The sequence below is a fragment of the Penicillium cinerascens genome (assembly GCF_028974065.1).
Source record: "Penicillium cinerascens strain IBT 15544 chromosome Unknown contig_16_segment0_segment0, whole genome shotgun sequence".
Classification (NCBI taxonomy): Eukaryota; Fungi; Ascomycota; class Eurotiomycetes; order Eurotiales; family Aspergillaceae; genus Penicillium; species Penicillium cinerascens.
Genome location: NW_026695286.1, coordinates 3,974,046 through 3,995,063, shown reverse-complemented (window position 1 = coordinate 3,995,063; position 21,018 = coordinate 3,974,046). Strand labels below are relative to the sequence as shown.

Genomic DNA, 21,018 nt, shown 5'->3' with positions numbered 1-21,018 from the left:
GTGGAGGAGTTGGGTTTGTATACTGTTCAGATCTCCGGACGGCGGTGTTGACGGAGGTGCGTGTGTGTTGTGGGCGGCGGGTGGCAACAGCGGTCGACCATCCACCAAGAACCATATTATGCGAACAATCTACGGTCTACGGCATCTGAAGACTTTACAATGATCTTTCTATTTCCTTGGTCGTGAAGCAAAATGCAACAGGCTCCAAAGCCACGGCAGATTCCTACCAAAAGGTCCAAGGCGTGGCTGTACATCAAAATGTCCATAAATCGTCATCATCCATAATATCCCTGCTTTCATTGCGAGCCTTGGCTTTTGATGAGCTACTCAAGAGCAGGCTAAGATCCGGTAGGCTAGAGTCGGTTCCATCATCGTCGAAATCGCTGACAAAGAGGGGAGATGACTGTCTCCGTTTAGATGTGAAATCTGAAGGTTTGGGGGATAGCAAGGAGATCTCTGCCTCAGAATCAATGCCTGCTGGGGCTGAGAGCCGGTGAGAAGAGTTCTTCGATGACTTTGTTAATTTATTGCTGCGTCGACGCTCCGTCGTTGAACTCTTTTTAGGTTTGATGGGTTTGCGGGCCAGGATCCGCTTGTAATGATCCTCGCACTCAGGACGGGCCTGGTTCATCTTTTGCAGGGCTTCAATCATTCGGCGGGTGAGGGAGCCATGTTGAACAGTCTTGGTCGGTCTCGAAACAAGCTGTAGATGCGGAAATGCATCATTCCGCGGAACACTAATGAACTGCGGCGAGGTGTCTCCGATGTTTTGATAGTGATGCTCGAGCTCTCGCTGCTCCTTAGGATTGAGAATCACTTCATCCAGAGGCGGGACATCGACTGGTTCCGGTGTAGGAGTGCGGGCTCGCTTCTTGGGGGCAGCTTTCTTCCGATTGGCCTTATTGAAACTGGCTTCCAGGGTCGATGCTCGTGTAAATCCAGTCTCCACATCGTCTGGCATGTGAAACTTCTTCGGTGGTCGTTTGGGCGCGCGTCCTTTGCGCTTCGGCTCGGGGAGCTCTCTTTGGGAGTTCTCTAGAGGGATGTCGATGATCCGCTTGTCGGCGACTGGGCGTACTCCTGCAGGTAAGATGCGAGCGGATCGATCGTCATGGAACGTAAAGCGAGAGCCACTGGCGATCATCTGCTGCATCTTCTCGTAGTTGTCCTTGGCCTTGGTGTACGAGTCTTCCTCCTTGCCCTTCATAAGGAGCAAGGTGATATTTCCGGCTCTCTTACGGCCCGTTCGGCCCATTCGTTGCAGCATGCGAATTGGCGATGCTGAAGAGTCGTAACATACGATAAGATCCACTTCACCAATATCCAATCCTTCTTCACCAATGGATGTGGCGACGATGGTGTTGTACGTCCCTTTTTTGAAGTCTTGAATGATCTTAAGCTGGGTTTTCTGGTCCATTCCCTCGGAGCCCTTGGCGCTACTTTGGCCCACGAAAACATGTGGCCGAACCATGGGTTCGTATCTCTTCAGCACTCTGGTCACCTCTTCGGCGCTGTCGCGGAAATGCACGAAAATCATGGCACGTGTGGCAGGCTGACCGTTGCCGTCGACATTTTCTTTCCCTTCGCCTGCATCCATGAAGTGATTTAAGATGACGGATTTGAGATACTCCAATTTAGGATGGCCAATAAATTCCGGGTTTTTGGACCAGGGTTCGAGATGGCTAATGAGCTTCTTGAAACTCTCGTCTTGGACAACCTGCTTTTGCCACTTTCCGCCCTTCTGTCCGTCGGTATTCGACTTGAAATGCTGAATGTGTCGATAGAAAGGGACGATCCCGTGAAATTTCAACAAGTCAATGGCATGAGCCAAGCTAGCAAGCACGGTGAAAATAGCATTCACCTTGCCCTTGAGTCCAAAGTTGGCATTTCGGCCTGCATCGGACATCATCCACTGCTGTCTCGCTTTCGTAAGACCATATGCCGTCAGGCCCATCGGGTCCCTGCCCCAATACGCATTCATCGTTCGAAGCTGTTCCACCAGAGGTCGCAAGGTTGTAGATAAGAGATCCATGCAGAAGAGCATCTCATCCGAGTTTTCGAACGTCTCGATTTCGATATTCCGAGAATGAACGTAGTCCCGAATATCAATTGAATTTTCCGTGCGAATTTCCACTCGTGAAATGTCAAGGCCATCAATTACCGCCTGTACTGATTCCACAGTAGAGCCAGGCGTAGCGGTCAGCGCGAGGACACGGAAGCTCTTGTTGTAGCGTCGCAGAAACTTGACCACTTCGACGTAGGCGTAGCCTCCAGTAGCACGATGAGCTTCGTCCACAACCAGCAAGACAATGCGCTTTGGATCTGCGATGCCGGTCTTCAAATCGTTTATTAATGTCTGAGGTGTCATGAAAAAAACTCGCTTAGATTGCCACTCTTCTGCCCGAAGTCCAGGTGGTGCACCTCCAGTAAGCATGGTTGTCTGGGACCGTGGGATGCCAGCAATGTCCAAACACGCTGATACCTGCTGTGAAACCAGTGGCTTTGTGGGAGCCACGAAAATGATTTGGGAATCCGTAGTCCATCGGAACCAGTTGAGCATAATCGTTGCCGCAATGAAAGTCTTTCCCAAACCTGTTGGCAAGGCTACCAGTAGATTGTGATATAGGCCTTTTTGGGTGATATTGAATTGGTAGTCTCGGATGTTGCCCAGATTTGTCGGATACCACCACGTGCCGAGCGCATCTTGTATCAATTTATGCTGCGTTGGGGGCTCAACTTTCTGGGGTGGAGCGAAATCTTCTTCTCGCGGCATTGGTGGTTCGCTCTGGGCAGTCATGCCGAAGAGAGTTGTTTGTCGGAGACTCTGCGGTCGGTTCGGCCGTCTCGAAGCGCTGGAGTGAAAGGTAGCTGGCTGGGCTGGGCATGACACCGGCGAGAGAGCCGGCGAAGAGTCGAACGCGTCCTCCGGTATGTCCTCCAACTCGAACGAGACATCCATCGAATTGTTCTTCTGCTCATGTGAACACATGGTTTGAGGCGTGCCAGTGTTTTTTGATCCACTGGGGTTCGGTGCGACTCTGAATGACTTCTCTTCCTCAAATGCGTCCAGTGATGCTGCCAACGCCGCTCTCAGCTCTTCCTCGTCGTCGTAGTAGTTATTAGATGGTCGCCTCGTCGCATTCGCCGGGGGGACTGGAGGCGCGGGAGGAGCCATGGGTGGGTGAGATGGCGGATCAGGATCTGGCTTCTTCCACCGGGGGCCGCGAATTCGTTCGGGGCTGGAGTCGGGTTGTGTGAGTTGCGTAACAAACATGTTCTCTTGGAAGTTGCTTTTTTTGGGCACGAAGCTCCGAGACTTCGATCGTGCTTGCCGCTCCTCGTAGGCTTCCGAAGTCTCGCGGTAGTGCGGGAGATCCTCATCGAAATCGGAGAATGAATCGGTCTCGGAGACACCCTCGTCATTATCACGGTCTTCCCCGCGCGAGGGCGATTGTACGCGACGCCGTTTGACTGGGCGCGTAGACACATCACCGTCGGGAGTGCTGGGCACTACAAAGTCATTGTCGAAGTAGTCGGACTCGGAGTCTGACGAAGGCATTGCGCCGAGAGCGGCGAAATGCTGATCCTGCGCTTCCTCACGAAATCATCGATTGACGCGTCGCGACAGTCGCGCGGTCAGGTGACTCAAATCAGCTGTTTGGTGTGTTTGCGCTCCATTTGTCCACCGCAGATACGTCCGACTATTTTACCATAGTGACCTTGTTCCCTTCTACGGTTGAATCTCAATAGCAATTGGTGTGAGGATCCGAGCATGATTCTTATTTCGTGCCATTCATCGAAGTGAAATCGCGCCAAATTTTCATCGAAGCCGAGATAGGCCCCGACCTTTTTTTTAAAATGCATGCGATGCTATATACATAGTCCCTTGCGCCCTGGGGAGGCGCTCTACATAGCGCGTCCCGAGTCGGTTATCATGAACAGCTAGTAACTATAAGGGGCTTGTGTAAGGTGCCTTCGGTGGCCAACGGGCGAATCACGGACACGGCCGAGCCCTCCAGATTTGACAGGTCCACTTCGCGGTCTTTAGGGTCTTTAAAGTTCCTTGATTCCCTGTCTAGCGCAGATCCTTGTCAAGGGGCGACCAAATTCCATTTTCCCCCTACTATTGTTTTTATGCATCGGATCCTGTAGCCCTTCACGGGAAGCAAGGTAGTCGGGCTGTACCCACTTACCCCTAGGCCTGAGACCATGGTAGACAGCGAAACGCGAGAGAGAAACAAGCCGGGTCGCGGAGCTCAATCCCAGACACGGCGAATGAGGAGCCCACGCCACTTTCTTTTTGGTCTCCTGGTTTGGGGCTACTGGGGTCGATTGGTGCCTTGTAATTGGATCGAGGGAAACCAAGTCCAACATACCGACGCAGGGTTGCAGGGTTGCAGGGTTGCAGGTTTGCAGGTTTGCAGGTTGAAGGTTGAAGGTTGCAGGTTGCGGCTTTCATGCTCTGTCCTCAGTATCTACTTAAAAGCTCACTTTCCTTCTGCCCTCTTCCCTCGTCCCTCATCTTTCTTCCTCCATCCCAGTCACTCGTTACTCTTTGAAAAGACCCTACATTCTGTACTCTCATTCAATCTTTCTACACTTTCATCATGAAGTTCAACATCCTTGCCATCTCCACCTTGCTGGCTCTCGCCGCAGCGGAGACCACCACCACCGCGCAGACTGCCACTGTGACCCTCACTCCCGAGCAGTCGTGTGCCAACAAGTGTAAGTACCAGCTTCCCCGCATTCTTCGTTTTCTGGTCTAACCTGTTTCTTGGTATAGGTCGCACTACTGAGCGTTGCTGCGTCGCTGATTGCTACAAGGTTCCTTGCCCCAGCGAGAGCCAGGCCAACGACACCAACAAATGTGTTGCTGCCTGCCCCCAGGGTACCGGTACCCCCGCCGACACCAAGAGGTACACCGAGTGCCAGCAGAACTGTTTCAACTCCCACTTCCTCGCCACGGGCACTGCGGCTACCGAGACCGGCTCCACTACCTTCACTGACACTACCACCGGCACTGCCACTGCCACTACCACTAGCACCTGGGCTACCGCCACTACGACTTCTGACTCTGATTGTATGTTCCAATCATCTCCACAGAATTACTTCAAGCTAATTCCATCTATAGCTTCCAACAACGATGCCTCCAGCACCTTCGGCTCCGGCTCCGGCACCAGCACCAACACTGGCGTCGTCAAGTCCACCAACGCTGCCGCCAATGTCAAGCTGGGTGCCTCGAGCGCCGGTCTCTTCGGCCTCGTCGTTGCTGCTTTCGCTCTGTAAGCTGCTTCATAACAAACGATGAGTCTTTTCGTACCTATGCCGTGGAGTGATGTATTCGGGTCTTGCAATTCGTCTGCGGCCCATTTAATTTTCTTTCTGCATGTGCAATAACCTTTGATACCTGTGAATGACTTGACAATAATTTACCCCGGAGGAGGGCTTTCCATCTACATCAGGACATTTTCAACGTTGTAGACGCATTCCATGGCCAATTTTTGGCGTAGATCACTTTACGACGTGTAGATCCTGCCCCACCGTGTTCCCCACGTTAAGATAGGATATGTGCAGTGCTGCCGGGCTTTTGGAGTTTGGCTCCCAAGGTGGGGAGCGGCATTGTCCTCCCTGACATTTGAATGTGCACCGAGTCGACAGCGCGAACTGCAGTTGCTTGCAGGGAGTAAGCTAGACGCGGGAAGGTTAGAGTTGACTCACCGCCAAGATGTGTACGAGTTTTAACTGCTCTGTGTATATATCCACCTCCCACCACCTGGGCACCCCACTCAACAACATTGGCATATCGAGTTGTCGGGCACGATTCTTGTCGAACTCTCTGTGAAGCTACTATAAAATCTACAACGCCATAAAACCCCGTTTCTAGACCATCCTCTATATAGAACGCCGCAAACATGGCGTTACCAGCCATGGAAGCAACCAGCGAGCAATTCCAGACATTATACAGCTCCATGTCCGCCTTCGTCGATTCCTGTATGTCTGGCCACGACCCGTCTCACAACCCAGCCCACGTCCACCGCGTGGTGAACATGGCCTTGGTCATTCTCCAGGGCGAGCAGGCCCTGCACCCGACCAAGAAACTCGATGCGGCGGTCGTCAAGCTGGCGGCTCTACTGCACGATATCGGAGACAGGAAATATCTGCCCAAGCTGTCGTCTGCGACAGCGTCCGATGCCGACTCACTCGACCCCAAGACAATGGTCGAAGTCGCGCTTCTCAAACACGGAGCTCCGGCGGATCTCGCCTCCAAAGTGCAGACGGTTGTCTCGCACGTATCCTATACAACGGAATGCAAGGACCCGAGTGTGATCTTGCACCTCATCGACGAGGGATATCCGGAGCTGGCGGTCGTGCAGGATGCAGACCGGCTGGATGCAATTGGGGCCATTGGCATCGGACGGACGTTCACGTTCCTCGGGGCACAGGGGCGGAAATTTGTCCGGGATGGTGGGAAATGGGATATGAACAACTCGATTGAACATTTCGGGGATAAGCTGGAGAAATTGGAGGGAATGATGAAGACGGAGACGGGAAAAAAGATGGCTGGTGTGCGGACGGAGAGATTGAGAGTGTTTAGGGGTTGGTGGGAGGAGGAGATGGAGGTATCTTATTCTACTGTCTAAAGCACTCGAGAATATTCGAAAATGATCTATGTTGAATATCATGGGAGCTTGAGACCCCTGTATTGATGTGCACGGACCGTTCTCGGCCCGAGTGAGTTGCATGTTCAACCTATGAACGTAGTGGAGAGAATGAATATCCCCGTGAGATTCAAGCGCCGTGCCTCGGTAGAGACCGTCCGAGGAAAGGATCCTCACAGCGAAGAAAAGAGAACGCAGAGAAAAGAAATGTCGAGGAGCCTCCATCTATCGAAATGCGAGTAAATCAAAAGTACAGGTTTGGGTATTTGGGTTTCTGTGAGCAGCGTCGAATCGTCAAGAACGCATGAGAGCATGAGCAGAGAGCAGAGAGCAGAACGCAAAACGCAAAACGCACAAACCAGCAGATAATCCAGAGTTCAGGATGTCTGATGCAATTTGGGAGTTATAATTCGAGGGAAAGACGCAAACCACAAACGCCACTTGCAATTCTCCAACGCCGCGCGAGCACTGTATCTAAATCACCGAAATGTCAAGAAAAGAAAAAAATAAACAAGGGAAGGGATCAAACTCGGTCTCGTGCAAAGTCGAGAACCTCGCAATCGTCCTCGAAGAAACCGTCGTCCGCCTTGAGTGGAGTGCTATGCTTCTTCTTGCGTCGGGTGGTGATGACCACTTCCTCGACGTTGCCGGTGCTGTTCCCGAGAGAGATGAGGTTCTCCATGTCGCCGCCTGCGCCAAAGGAGTGGCCGTGGATGGCGCCCATTTCGTCCTCATCATCACCCTGATCATCACCACTGTTGCTGTACGATCTCACGTGCACCTTGGTTGTCGAAATATCATTGCCAAAGACCCATTGGTCAACAGGGGCCAACATGGTTGGGTCAGTTGCTTCAGAGGTAAAAACGTGGAGACCAACTCGCTGGTCCGTATGGAAAGGCTGGTACGGTGTGTTCGTCTCAATCTCTGCCTGTGAGAGCGGCTGGCAAAAAGCCTTCCCAGCATTGGATGGCTGCGAACTGACAGATGGCAAGAGCAGAGACGCCTGGACTACCTGTCCCGGGTCGTGTGCGAGGAGAGGTGCCGGCCCACAGACACTTTGAAAAATGGCAGGAAGCTTGAATTGACTCTCTTTCCCACCGACAACGGAATGGAATTGGCGACTCTTGTGGGCATTTGCGGCTTGCTTTAGACGGTACAATTTGAAGTGCCCATCATCAACCATGCCCAGGAAAATGTGTCCTTTGCTGCAAATCCAAATGACGCGAGAAGGGGCCGGGTGACGGGCGAGGCCAGACAAGTGAAGTCGATTTTCTCCCACATGCCGAAGTGAATGGACGGTACCTGACGCTGCTGCACCCATGGACTTGCTGAGGCCAGCCGCAACAACCTTACCACCCTTGATACTCGCGGCAGTCGGTAGTGCGAACCCACTTACTTTAGGGAATGCAGTACCAGTTGACGGCACACGACCTTTGACGACAGAGAAAAATGGCTGTGTCTTGCCACCGACAAAATTCATTGCTGCCGACAACGGGTTTCCAGCGGGCCCCTGTCCTACAGGATCATCACCGATCGGGTCAACTTTAGGCGACTTCTTCCCCGCAGGTCGAGCTCGCCGGAAAGGAGGCCACTGGAAGGCGCTTCGAGGCAGATCAAACACATGAATGGTGCCTTTACGAGTGATTATGGCCAGTCGATCCCCGAGAGGAGCAGTCCAAATGACATCAACGATACTAGACGTGGTCAACCGGGCGTATCGTGCGACCTGTCGCACATTGGGGCTTTGGCCAGCCTGATCTTCAGCCATGAAAGCCATAGCTCGGCAATGTCTGAGTTGCATCAAGTCCCAAACGTATTGAACATCACCTTTCTTGCTGGCTGTGAACAGCATCAAGCCATTAGGAGAGAGCGAAAGGAAACTGCAACCATTGGGAACCTGGAAAGTCGCCACAGGGTGGAAGGGAACAGCCTTCGCATCCATTCCGTCATCGAATCTCTTCAGGTCGAGGATGGAGACTGCATCGGGCTCAGACGATGAAATGGTCTGGGTATCCTGTGCATGGGTAGGTGGAAAGAGACCATAACCCTGAGCTTGGGCGTCCGTGGTTCGTATGGGCCGTGGCGGAGGCGTGCCAGTACCTTGCTGATTGTTCCAGTAATTGTTCCACGCTTGAAGGCCTTGATCACCCATCCAACGGGCGCCTTTCACCAGCTCCTGTGTAACACCCCTGGCAAATTTATCGAAGATGCTCTCTCCATCGCCTACATCCGTCGCACAGTTGACCGATGGCACAGTTGGTGGACTGCGAGTCTCCATTCCGTGAACTTTGCCATGCAGCAAACTCGGAGGGACGATCCCCTGAATCGATGCACGGTAAGAGGAGGACGGAGGTACCATCGCCAGCCATCTTCCCTGCACGGCCAGAATTGGTCTCTCGGAGATGGAGGTACGAGGCAGGTCATGGTGAGACCCATCAGGATCAGTAGAGCTCGAGGAGGTGGAGTAACGACGAGCTTCTCCGGTCTGAACGTTGGTCCAAGTCTTGCCCAAGCACTGATATGTCCCAGAAGAGGAATGCTTGAAGATGTAGACCTCCCCACTGATTCCGGAGGCAACAATTACATAGTTTCTGCTGCTGAAGAGTTTCAGGCTCCCCACAGGCGAAGGTGCCAAGGACGGGAGACCCGGAAGATTCTCCAATGACGGGACCGGTTTGCCTGCAAATAATGTTGCAAGGTGATCACCCGATCGCAGGGAGTAGACCTCAACTCTGGTCTGGTAAAATGACTTGTCGTCTCTGGCTGAGCGTCTATCATTGGAGGGACCACGTGCCATCGAAGGTGGAACATCGTTCATCTCAGACGCAGCAGACGAAACGCGACCTTCTTCTTCGTTCGGTGGGAGTGGTCCATGAATGATCACAGCCACGTGGGGTTGGGGCGAAGCAAGTAGATCATTGGATATGTGACCCGGTAAAATCTTTGCCTCGAGAATTCGACCATTGAGGCCTGTTATCTGCCCGACAAGACGAGTTCGACGGTCTTCGATGGCGTGTACTTCCACACCGCCATCGGTTCCCACCAGAAGTACATTCATACACGCTCGTGGTGCCTTGGACGACGCACTTGGGAGAGTATCGAAGGCGCAGAATGAGTGGGCCCCATCCGTGGCAGGAAGTTTCTGGGTTGGAAGATCGATGTCTGGCGCTCCGTAGAAATGGGCCTGGGGCATATGAGGTGGTGGAGCCAGATTACTCATGGGACTTCCATAAGAATGGCTCTTTCGCCTATCTACCGATTGCTGTCTGGAGTGCATACTGCTTCGGTAACCGCTTCCGTAACTAAAAGGTCGGATTCGAGTTGGAGGAGAAGCCGAGGAAGGTTGGCTGAAGCCCCCTCTTTCCTGAATTGTAGGAAAGCTGATTGGTGATTCCTGGGGAAGATCTCCATCAATCAAATCAGTAGGAGGACTCTTGCCATATGGTATGGACTGAGCCCAGGTGTCGGTGCGGCTGTTAAGGTCGTGGTCCGCGGTTTCCTCGGTTGATCCCAGGGCGTCGAGGACGGGCGAGGTTACGTTGGGATGAGCTCGACGTTCGTCGGGATAATCATGGTGCTCGTCCAGGGAACCATCAAGATCCAGAGCTTGGTCAGGGCATGAGGACGGCTCTTCCTGGGCAGGCACCGACGTAGGTACCGATGCAGGTACCGACGTATTCGTCCTAAACGTCAAATCAGCGAGCTGATATTTAGGTACCGATGAAACCGATCGAGAATGCATCGTGAACACATACACATCATCTGGCGGGGATGCCGTTGCTGCTTTGGCCGCTTTAGCGGCCTTTTTAGCCTTCTTCTTTTTACTCTTTCCACTTGGTTCATGCTCCTGAACGACGGTGTTCTGATCCGGGGAGAAAGAGTGGTCGTCTTCTAGGGACCGGCTGTGCTGGCGGATGAGGTCGTCAGGTGCGGCCGGGGGCATTCAACTGGAGGATGCCTCAGAAAGGCAAATATCAGAGCACTGAGAACCGCTCTCAGAACCTGTGGTGAGGTCTGAGAACGGGGGGCGAACCGGTCTGTTCGCGTGGGGGGAGACCAAGCGGGGGAAGTACAAAGGTGGGAACCTGACACGAGCTATCTCATTACTCAACGGCTCTTTCACGAAGAACAAATCCTTGATCAGATTTGCAAGGTTCTGTAGCCACCTACCTATTGCAGCGCGAACCCTTGTCGCAGTGCTGATCGCGGTTCGGGTAGACGGCGGTCTAGAGCGGAGTCGCTCTTGGGATACGCGGGGGAAGCTTTGATAAGAGCGATAGGCGTCACACAGCACTACACTGGACACGGTAATCCAGCGGGTGCCGAGAAGCCAGATATATTGTATAGTAGAGTCGGAGAGAGAAAGAGTAGATGATGAGGGGAAGAAGAGGCCGATCTCCGATAAGAAAGAGGGGGGTAACGCGGTACCTGAGTCAGAGAGGGCGAGGGGCTGACCCCGTCATTCCCCGGCTGAACACACGGGCAGGTCACCTCCATGCATCATACCTAGCTAGCTATGCTTACTTGCTTTTCGGGGTTCTACCTGCCTATGACACACTCTCTTTGGCCACTGTATCACGGTATTGTGCACCCCTTATCTAAGCACGCATGGCCACCTTACATCCGTGGGCCACTTCGCCCAAATAGGAGTCCGAACGTAGCCGCCTTGATTTCCTCATTTACTCATTTAGGCAGAGTTGCCCATGTGGGGACCGTGGTAGGTCACGGGGCATCCGGGAACCATGACGCGAATCAGCTCCAGATGAACGATGTCCGATCATTTGCCGAGGGCTCGTCCTAACGCATACTTGGAAGCACGGGGTAAGGACCCCGTTGAACTGGAACTCGAACTTGTTTCAACTTGATTATTTTGCCTATTAGACGAGACGAGTCTCGGTGTCGGTCTGCTCTTTCTCCGGGTATGCACAAGTGATGGTACAGTGCCCGAGGGCCAGTAGTCGCGTCGATTCTCCTGATCCCCTTCAAGTCTTCTTCTTTGCCGCAGCCTTGGCCTTGGCGGCCTTCTTCTTGTTGCTGTTGATCATCACAATGCCTATGAAAGTGCCCACCACGGCGGACCCCAGGAGGGCCAGGATGACGGGGATGCGAATGGCCCAAACACGCGGAGGAAAGAGGTCGTGGAGAGGGTGGCCGGGGTCGACAAAGGGCTATCATATGAGATGAGTTAGAAGCGATTGAGAAGTAACGAGTTCCAGAATGCATACCATCAACAGCGTCCAGGCTGTGTAGTAAAGGAAGATTGCGGTTGCGGCCAAGAGCATGGCGGAACCGACAAGTTGGCCCAGCTGAACAACAATCAGTATACGAGACACACGACAATCGGAACGAGCACAGTACCATTATTGATGAATTCAAAGTAGCAGAAAACACACGCGAATTCCCGGAGAAGACGATGCGAACAGCCAAGGGCGAACGGTCAGGAGCTCCCGTCCCGTTTATTGTTCCTACCTGGCCTCCCGTCACGTGACTCGCACTAGAGCTTTCACGGATCTGCGTGAGACTCGCATCCACCGCGCCCCCGGTGTTACCTCTCCTCCTTCTCCCCATCCGAATTACCGGAGACTCTGACTCTGCATCATGTCGGATCCGGTCGTTCTGCAGTCGGCGGTCCGTGTGCCCACTCCTCCCCCGGGCGCCGCATTTTCGCCAGGCGCAGCCTCTCGAAAACGTTCGCCCCCGTCGCGGTCTCCGTCGCCAAACCGACGTCGCTCGCCACCGGGTGGTTCTCATCGGGAAGATGGCGAGGTCCCTCCCCTTGATGATGAGCGCGCGATCGAGCGAGAGCGACAGCTTGCAGAGCGTGTTCGCGAACATGAAAGGAAGGAAAAGGCTCGAAAGCCGATGACCGACGAGGAGAAACAGGCTTCTGCAAAGGCAGAATACGAAAAACTTCTGAATATGCGCTCAGGTGGAACATACATCCCCCCGGCCCGACTCCGCGCCCTACAGGCGCAGATCACGGATAAGACGAGCAAAGAGTACCAGCGCATGGCATGGGAGGCTTTGAAAAAGTCGATCAATGGTTTGATCAACAAGGTCAACGTCTCCAACATCAAGTTCATCGTTCCCGAACTGTTTGGAGAAAACCTGGTTCGAGGACGGGGCTTGTTTTGCCGTTCCATCATGAAGGCACAGGCGGCCAGTTTGCCCTTTACACCTATCTATGCTGCGATGGCGGCAATTGTCAACACCAAACTTCCGCAGGTCGGAGACTTGTTGCTGTCCCGACTGATCATTCAATTCCGCAAGGCATTCAAGCGAAACGACAAAGCCGTCTGCATTTCGTCCACGACTTTCATCGCTCATCTGTGCAACCAGCAGGTTGCCCATGAGATGTTGGCCGCTCAGATTTTGTTACTTCTTCTCCACAAGCCCACGGATGACAGCGTGGAAATCGCCGTCGGGCTCACCCGAGAAGTTGGCCAGCATTTGGAGGAAATGAACCCTCCGATTGCGCTAGCGGTATTCGACCAGTTCCGAAACATCCTTCACGAGGCCGATATCGACAAGCGCATCCAATACATGATTGAGGTTCTTTTCCAGGTGCGCAAGGATCGGTACAAGGACAACCCAGCGGTTAAGGAGGAGCTCGATCTGGTGGAGGAAGAAGATCAGATTACTCATCGCCTCGGCTTGGACGATGAGATTGAGACTCAGGACACACTCAACATCTTCAAATTTGATCCGGAGTGGGAACAACACGAGGAAGCCTACAAAAAGCTCAAGGCCGAAATCCTAGGCGAGGACAGTGACGAGGACGACGAGGATGGTGAGGACGAGAGCTCAGACGAAGAAACAGACGAGGAGGAGCAAAAGATGGACATCAAGGACCAGAGCAACACTGACCTGGTTAATTTGCGCCGGACGATCTACCTGACGATCATGTCTAGCATCGACTTCGAAGAATGCTGTCACAAATTGATGAAGATCAATCTGCCGGCCGGTCTCGAGCCAGAACTGCCGTCGATGATTATCGAGTGTTGCTCCCAGGAACGAACATACTCCAAGTTCTACGGTCTGATCGGAGAGCGATTCGCAAAGATCAACCGGCTCTGGTCGGACTTGTTCGAGGCTGCATTTGCCAAATACTACGACACCATTCACCGATACGAAACGAACCGTCTACGCAACATCGCACGCTTCTTCGGACACATGATTAGCAACGATGCCATTGGCTGGCATGTCCTCTCGGTAATTCATCTCAACGAAGAGGAAACCACCTCCAGCAGCCGTATCTTCATCAAGATCTTGTTCCAGGATCTTGCGGAGCACATGGGCCTGCCGGCTTTGCAGTCCCGGTTCCGAGACGAGATTCTGCGACCAAGTTTCGAGGGTCTCTTCCCTACGGAGAATCCGCGACACACCCGCTTCTCGGTCAACTACTTCACCAGTATTGGCATGGGTATATTGACCGAAGACATGCGCGAGCATCTCAAGAACCTACCCCGGCCCACTGTGCCCGCCTTGCCAGCAGCCGCGTCGCGCTCGCCATCGCGCTCCTCTTACTCCTCATACTCCTCTCGATCCCGGTCTCGCTCCCGCTCCTATTCCTACTCCCGTTCTCCTTCCAGGGACCGTGGTCGCTCTTACTCTCGCTCCATCACGCCCTCTTCGCGGGGTCGGAGCTACACGCCATCGCGTTCGCGGTCCCCTCGCCGCAGTCGACGCGACGCATCTCACAGTCGATCTCGATCCCGAACGCCAGCGGATCGACCCGTATCCAGGTCGCGCACACCCCCAAGACGTGGTCGCGCGCGCTCCTACGACCCTCGCAGTCCCAGCCGCACCCCTAGCCGGACTCCTAGCCGCAGTCCGTATAGGTCTCGCCGCTCGGCTTCTCGATCCGTCACCCCGCCGCGCCGCGGAGCTCCCGCCAGCCGGCGCAATCGCAGCGGCTCAAGATCGGTCTCTCGATCTGTCACGCCTCCTCGTGTACCTGCATCCAAGAGTTCCAGGCGGCACTCGTCGAAGTCGGTATCCCCTCCGCCTCGTCGAGGCCGCGATCAGTCTGTCTCCCGCTCCCGCAGCCCACCGCGCAGGGATGTTTCACGGGGACGAAGCTATTCGCGAACACCACCTCGCCGAAGGTAAACCTTGCGTCGACGGCAATATAATTTGGGGCTTTGGCATGTAAGAATGATTACGTTGGCTGCATATGGTCATGTCGAGGCTGTGCTTTCATTTTCCTTCGGGGGTTTTATCTGGTGCTAGGAACAAGGAACGAACTCAATCGGTGTATTTTAGTCAAAGTCTTTTCGCCTTTTCTGAGGCAATCCCCAGATATCATGCATATGCCATTGATAGTTAACCAAAGCCAAGTCTATTGGGTATCTTCCGCACCAACACGTCTATGTAATGCACTATCCCAATGAACCGCCTATTCAGTCTCACCAGCTTCCCATGCGCATCGGTCACAGCGACACGTCCCACCCAATGCACCAGAAGCCCACTCCCTGCGCTCCTTGACTGGCAACGCAATATCACAATAGTGATTCAGAATCTCCTGGTCCTTGGCAATACCACCAGCCTTAAGAGGCTTCATCTCGATGGTCCCATCACTCTTCTTTCTTGACCAAACCGCTGTCTCCTCGTTGCCCCGAACTCGGAAAGTAATTTCTCCACCCCATTCCCAGCACACGTTCGGATCGCAGGAGTGATTCGCCAGGCACCAGAGCGGGTGCACTGCACATAGTTCTGGACCTCCATCCCACGTTGACAGACGACCAGAGGCAGTGCCACGGAACTTGGCGTAAAGGGTATTCAACACCCAAGTGTCGTAGCGGGGGAGCGAGGCGTAGGGATCAATTTCCATTTCCTCAAGGAAACGAGTCGGTTGAAGAATATTGAGTTGGAAAGAGAATGGCAGAGTAGCGGCGTCGCCTGCGCTCGCAGTTTGAAGATCGAAATCGTGGAAATCACCCCAAATATACTTCACTTCCGGCAGTTCTAGTGCATCCACGTCCTGCGTGGCGGACATAGCCAGGGCACGACCGAGGAGCAGCAGGTACAGATAATCTGCTTTATCCTTGGGGTCGGGAATATCCTTTCCAATAGACTCAAGTCCATCTTCCAGGCCGCAAATGGCCCCATGGTAGATACTCTGCGCCTTGTCGTGGCACGCCTGGCTGCAGAAGACTGTATCTGCGCAGCCCCCCTCGCAACCGACAGGCGGTTCAGCGGCAGACAGTTCAGGGAGGGGCGCATTGCAAGCGTCGCACAGATCATCGTGAAGGCGGTTCGTGGCCGTCAGGAGCGAAGACTCGCGCAGGATGATCTCGTCCGCGGCGATATCTTCTTTCGCGAAGAGACCGAGCTGCACAGAGACCTCTTCCTCGTCGGTTGTGGTGTCATGTAACGCCGGCAGAGCGACAGCGCGCACCTCGCACTTGGGCGCAATATCCGCGAGTCGCTCGTTCAAAAAACGCAATTCCTCTGGAGCGCGACGGTCCGGCTCGTGCTCGTTCCAGGGATAGAGGACTCGACGGGCTCTGCCCTGTGCCGGAAGGGCAGCAGAGTCAATTGAATCCAGGTCAATATCACCCTGCGCATCCGTGCGGAACTTGTAGATCGTCTTGATTTGATCCATCTGCTCGTTCAAGACCGTTGTTGCCGATGAGCCACCCTGCTCTAGATCGCGCAATAAACCAAGACCACGCACGCCAAACTCGTAGGCGTCGCGATAACATCCACAACGTACGAGACTGCGCACTAACACGGCATAAACCTCGCCGATGAGCGCGTTGTATTCCTCCTGCGTGACGGGAACCGTCCCATCATTCTCGTCCTCGTCCTCGTCCTCGTCCTTGTTCTCACCCCCGTCGCCATTGTCCTTCTGGCTAGCGGGCTTACTGACCACTTTCTTGGCGTGAAACTCGAATCCGTCTGGATCCACCACAGATTCGAGCAGGGAGAGTGCGCGGTAGGCATCGGCGGCGGCGAGATCGGGGAAGCCGAGCTTTTCGTAGAGACGGGCTCGGTCGAGGTACAGGTGTGGGTTGTGCGGGTCGGCGTAGAGCTGGGCAGTTGTCTGCGCGCGAGCCAGCAGCAATTCAGAGGCCATTTTACTTGCGCGCTGTCTAGTCGTCGGTTGACATTTCGATAAAAGTCCCGCTTTGGATTTTTCGATGTGGGGCTTTCCGCTTTGGGAAGCGGGGCGCCCTATACATTTTGCAACTATAGACGTGGTAAGAAGATTCGAAATTATGAGCTCATTCCTAGTGTTAATGCCATTCTCGATGCTTGTCCCAATGATTTCACCAGAGAACGCCCTAATGCCCCACCCCAAGAAACAATCTGACTATGAATGAATAAAATATGTAGTTACTCCGGTTTTGTTCCAGACCCATGATCACATCACCTACAGACCAGTCAGTTTTCTTTCAGATATGGGTATGAAATCGCATAACTAACCAGGCAATTATCGTCGAGAACGACACTGGCACCTTCGCCGGGCCCAGCACCGAGACCACCGACAGCGCCGGCACCTCCTTGCCGACCCCGAAGGGTAGCAGCAAGGCGAGCAAGCATACTTCTCTTTTCGCAAGTCAGTAGCTGGATTCCTCTGGGATGTCCGAGACACCTGATGGGGGACTGGGAGACTCTACCGTGATATAGGCTTCGCTCATACCGCCGCGGCGGTCGACATCATTCTGGCTCATGATGCGATAGCTGTCCGAGAGACGTTTGCGGCTTTGAAGGCCACCCAGGTTGAGCTCGGTAGATCCGAGGGCATTGACCGGGTTGTCCGGGTCAAGAATATGGCGGCCTCGGCGAGCCTGTTCTTGCGCGTGTCGGTCTGGAGAGAAGACCTTGATCGTGTTATCGATACCCGACACCGCAAGGGTCGGCTCATAAGGGTGGCCTATATAAACTCATGTTAGAAGCCCATAATTAAAACTGGGATCTCAAAGACTCGCCTTGAACGACATTGACGACCTCGCTATCGCCTTCCAAGATATTGACCAGTTCGGCAGTTTCGCGGTTCCAAATGAACACATGGCCCGAGTCACTGCCACTCACCACGTACTCGTCATTTAGTCCGAAGAAGTTGACGTCCTTGACAGTCTTGATGTTGCAGTGACCCCGATACACCCGTGTATGAGCGAAACAGGGTGTGTCCAGTTCAACATCGCCTCTTCGTGATTTCCGAGTCGCACCCCGTAGATAGAGAGGCTCGTCGGACTCTGAATCCTCTGAATCGTCTGAATCCGAGCCGACCAAGTCCATCTGCCAGCCATCACCGTCGTGCCCATCGCTCTCGACGTCGCTGATATCTGCGCCTTCTTCGCCTTCTTCACCGTTATCACTGTCGCTTTCATGGGTCACAGGTAAGCGATCAAAGACGTCATCGGAGGAGGATTCGCCCTCGTCACCGTCCGAAGGTGTCGAGGTTGCGTCAGCCGCTGCCCGCGCAGAGCCACCAGATCTCACGAGATTGATGGTCCGAATTGCCTGTTCCTCCTCGTTGGCCTCGGCATCATTCTGGGATCTTTCCACGTCAATGTCACTGTCGGATTCCACAGCTGATGTATGAAGTCCGCCGAAAGCACGGTTGACGAACGAGTAGTTGACACCGTTGCCAGCTTGCATCAAAATCCCTCGACCTACGCGCAGAATCCAGAACCTAGTTGCAGAGGCTCGGTCAAGAGATCGAACCTGGGAAGAGGGATTGGATACGCGGCGCTTATCAACGCGAGCAGCCGAGGTTCCGAGGTTCTCCAGAGGCAACTTCACGGCGTTCCCGAATGCAGTCACGGCAGCTTTCTGGGTCTGAAAGACGATTCGCGTAGAGTCCTGTTCAAACCGCGAGGCATCCACGTTCACGATGGAGTTATCTCCAGCCAAGTCCTGAAGGTAAGGAAGAAGCACGCTGTCGATCGCCTCCTCGTCAGCATCCGCATCCAGAGGAAATCTTCCAGACACTCTGGGACCACAAGAGCCGCGTCTGAAACCTCGAAGAAGTTCTTGTCGACCCCCCTGCAGCCATAGAAGAATTGCCTTGAGGAAGTCGTATCCAAACTGCGCCTCCCGGTCAATATGACCATCCTCATTTGGTGCAGGGAAAATCTGCGCGAAGTCTATCGGGGCCATTGAATGGTCTGTAGGGCGCAGTAACACTCGCGCGAGAGTTCCAGCAGCTTGCACGAATCTCCAAGAGGCCTGACGATTCTCGCGAAGAGATCGCTCAAAACGAACGGTGTCCTGAGATGGATTCAACGGGTACGTCCATTCCCGCATGACTTTATCCATCAAGGGCAGGTACGTGGATGCCAGGCCTAAAGCAGTCCGGAACGAATCGGAATACGGCGTTATGTCTGACTGTTCAGACTCCGTAGCCTCCCTGGCAGTCGCCCTAAGAGAGAACAGTGCCTGTCGAAGCTTCACAAGCCCTTTCGCAATATCCATGCTCAAACGCTGAGCATCGTTCAGCACCGAGTACCTAGCACGCTCGAGCATGCCCTCCGGTGTCTCAGCCCCCTCAGAAATTTCCCGGAACGGGATATCGGAAGACTCTCCATTTTCGTACTGTACGTGCAACGTATCAGGATCTTCCGACCGACGTCGAGAATGATGCCGGTCGCCGCTCTCCTGTGATGACATTGATGTGGGCTTCGCGCGCTTGCGCTTCCGGTTTCGCGAACCATTCTTGCGACGCGCGCCTGTGCCCTTTGACTTCGAACTCTCTTCAGATGAAGTATCACGGGCATCTGGACTGCGGATCAGGTCAAAACTATAGATGTGGTCTCCAGACCAGCTGACTACCATTTCATCCGGATTTGCATCGCTGATCTTGCATGCAGTGATGTGCCCATCGTCAAGGTGGCGCATACGACGTTTGCCTCTGGGTGCAAATCGTCGCACGCATCGAGTCGCCTTACCCATCAACTCATCATCAACACTGCCAGCGATCGGGGTGGCCACGTCGGGGGTGCCTTTTTCGGCCGAGATATCTCGCCCAAGCATGCGCCGGTCATGCAGAAAGCAGTGCATATGGGCACCGCCCAGGGCGATGTAATGCGGTTGAGTAGGGGAACATGAGATCGTGTTGAGATCAAGACTGAACTTTTTGTAGGAGATAAGTGGCGGAGGAACGTTTGAGTCATCATGGTCCAAGCCCGGTCGGTAGGCCATGAAGCCCTGGCCACCCCGGGGCGAGGGGTACGCAGACGACGGCTGGCGCAAGTCCCACTGTCGGACCTCGCCATCTTCGGAACATGTGAGGAAGAGGTACGGCGACGACTCGGTGACGATCCGTTTCACGCGATCGGCATGGCTCCGGTAGACCCTAGCATTGGTATTACCTTCACTCAAATAACGTGTCCCTTCAAAGAAGTTGTTGAAGCGTCGGCTCCGAGCCGAAGCCGCAAATGCCGAAGTCGCATTGGCGTTCGTATTGCTGTTGCTGGTGGAGTGTTCGATGTCGAAGACGCGCACCTGGGAGTCACCGGCACAGGTGATCAGGGTGCGATCGTTGGAATGTGGCATGAACTTGACGGAGAAGATGTTGGCCTTGTGACCCGTGGCCACGGTGGTGCTGAGCGAGAAGGGGGCATTTGAGGATTCGGGTTGGTATGAGTATACGTTCAAATGCTGGTCATCCGAGCCTGAAGCCAAGAGACGACCTGAATGGGACCAACTGAGACGGCATTAGCAAGGTCTGACAACTTATCTCGCAGCGAGCCCGGCCAGTTGGAGCGCAAAAATTGTGGTGCGGGGGCATTACACATACCTGAGAGCATTCACACATCCTGTGTGTCCTCCAAGCTCATTTACGATGTCCAGGTCGTCAATCCACTCGTTAGAGCCGTAAAGCTCTCGGAGCCCGGTAGTCGGCGATAGCTCCCCGCATTCTCGGCGCCAGAGACGATCGTACAGTGAGTCCTTCATGATGGTGATCTCGGTGTAGTCGCCGGCGATAAAGCTTCGACTATATGTAAGTGGTGATCATGGCGGGCTGCGACTGCTTCAAGCCTCACTGCGCTTTCTCTTTTTTTTTTTTTTTTTTCTCTGGCGTTGATGGCCAAATGAGTAGTGTAGATGACGTCAGGAACGGAAAGGTCAAGCGGGTCGTCCTAGCAGATGGATGACCGGTCGGATGGAAGTCGGACAAGTCAAAGTGATAGAAAAGCGATGAGAAATCCAGTCGGTCTGGATGCCGGGGAAGTGACCGAAGAAGCAAGTCGCATAAGCCCGAAAGAACCGGTTTGGCCTTGAGCAATCGAGACTCGTTGGGCTGACTCAGCCGATTTGCCTCGGGTTGAGATTGGCTTGTATAGATTCGAGTGAACGTTAGGGTTGCATGTGGGGATTCACCTGGATTTGGTCACCATTCGCATTT

At 53.9% G+C, this 21,018-nt stretch overlaps 8 protein-coding genes across 8 annotated transcripts; 3 read left to right on the top strand and 5 right to left on the bottom strand.

The window, feature by feature from the left end:
* Window positions 1-253: 253 nt before the first annotated feature.
* mph1 (3'-5' DNA helicase) lies at window positions 254-3,559 on the bottom strand (the record flags this gene model as incomplete). Its single annotated transcript, XM_058448567.1, has 1 exon — window positions 254-3,559. One exon carries the CDS (start codon window positions 3,557-3,559, stop codon window positions 254-256), a length of 3,306 nt encoding a protein of 1,101 aa, XP_058313978.1.
* Window positions 3,560-4,607: 1,048 nt separating this feature from the next.
* Window positions 4,608-5,286, top strand: N7498_001503 (uncharacterized protein; the record flags this gene model as incomplete). Its single annotated transcript, XM_058448566.1, has 3 exons — window positions 4,608-4,725; window positions 4,784-5,080; window positions 5,132-5,286. The coding sequence occupies 3 exons, from the start codon at window positions 4,608-4,610 to the stop codon at window positions 5,284-5,286; spliced, it is 570 nt and encodes a 189-aa protein (XP_058313977.1).
* A 626-nt stretch (window positions 5,287-5,912) lies between these two features.
* On the top strand, window positions 5,913-6,641 carry N7498_001502 (HD domain-containing protein; the record flags this gene model as incomplete). Its single annotated transcript, XM_058448565.1, has 1 exon — window positions 5,913-6,641. One exon carries the CDS (start codon window positions 5,913-5,915, stop codon window positions 6,639-6,641), a length of 729 nt encoding a protein of 242 aa, XP_058313976.1.
* A 541-nt stretch (window positions 6,642-7,182) lies between these two features.
* On the bottom strand, window positions 7,183-10,602 carry N7498_001501 (uncharacterized protein; the record flags this gene model as incomplete). The annotated part of the gene is made up of 2 exons (XM_058448564.1): window positions 7,183-10,342; window positions 10,415-10,602. The coding sequence occupies 2 exons, from the start codon at window positions 10,600-10,602 to the stop codon at window positions 7,183-7,185; spliced, it is 3,348 nt and encodes a 1,115-aa protein (XP_058313975.1).
* Window positions 10,603-11,641: 1,039 nt separating this feature from the next.
* On the bottom strand, window positions 11,642-12,020 carry N7498_001500 (dolichol phosphate-mannose biosynthesis regulatory protein; the record flags this gene model as incomplete). The annotated part of the gene is made up of 3 exons (XM_058448563.1): window positions 11,642-11,827; window positions 11,885-11,965; window positions 12,018-12,020. The coding sequence occupies 3 exons, from the start codon at window positions 12,018-12,020 to the stop codon at window positions 11,642-11,644; spliced, it is 270 nt and encodes an 89-aa protein (XP_058313974.1).
* Window positions 12,021-12,257: 237 nt separating this feature from the next.
* On the top strand, window positions 12,258-14,771 carry N7498_001499 (pre-mRNA-splicing factor CWC22; the record flags this gene model as incomplete). The annotated part of the gene is made up of 1 exon (XM_058448562.1): window positions 12,258-14,771. The coding sequence occupies one exon, from the start codon at window positions 12,258-12,260 to the stop codon at window positions 14,769-14,771; it is 2,514 nt and encodes an 837-aa protein (XP_058313973.1).
* A 286-nt stretch (window positions 14,772-15,057) lies between these two features.
* On the bottom strand, window positions 15,058-16,740 carry N7498_001498 (putative MYND domain protein; the record flags this gene model as incomplete). The annotated part of the gene is made up of 1 exon (XM_058448561.1): window positions 15,058-16,740. One exon carries the CDS (start codon window positions 16,738-16,740, stop codon window positions 15,058-15,060), a length of 1,683 nt encoding a protein of 560 aa, XP_058313972.1.
* Window positions 16,741-17,224: 484 nt separating this feature from the next.
* Window positions 17,225-20,567, bottom strand: N7498_001497 (WD repeat-containing protein; the record flags this gene model as incomplete). Its single annotated transcript, XM_058448560.1, has 3 exons — window positions 17,225-17,541; window positions 17,597-20,316; window positions 20,410-20,567. 3 exons carry the CDS (start codon window positions 20,565-20,567, stop codon window positions 17,225-17,227), a joined length of 3,195 nt encoding a protein of 1,064 aa, XP_058313971.1.
* Between the last annotated feature and the right edge of the window lie 451 nt (window positions 20,568-21,018).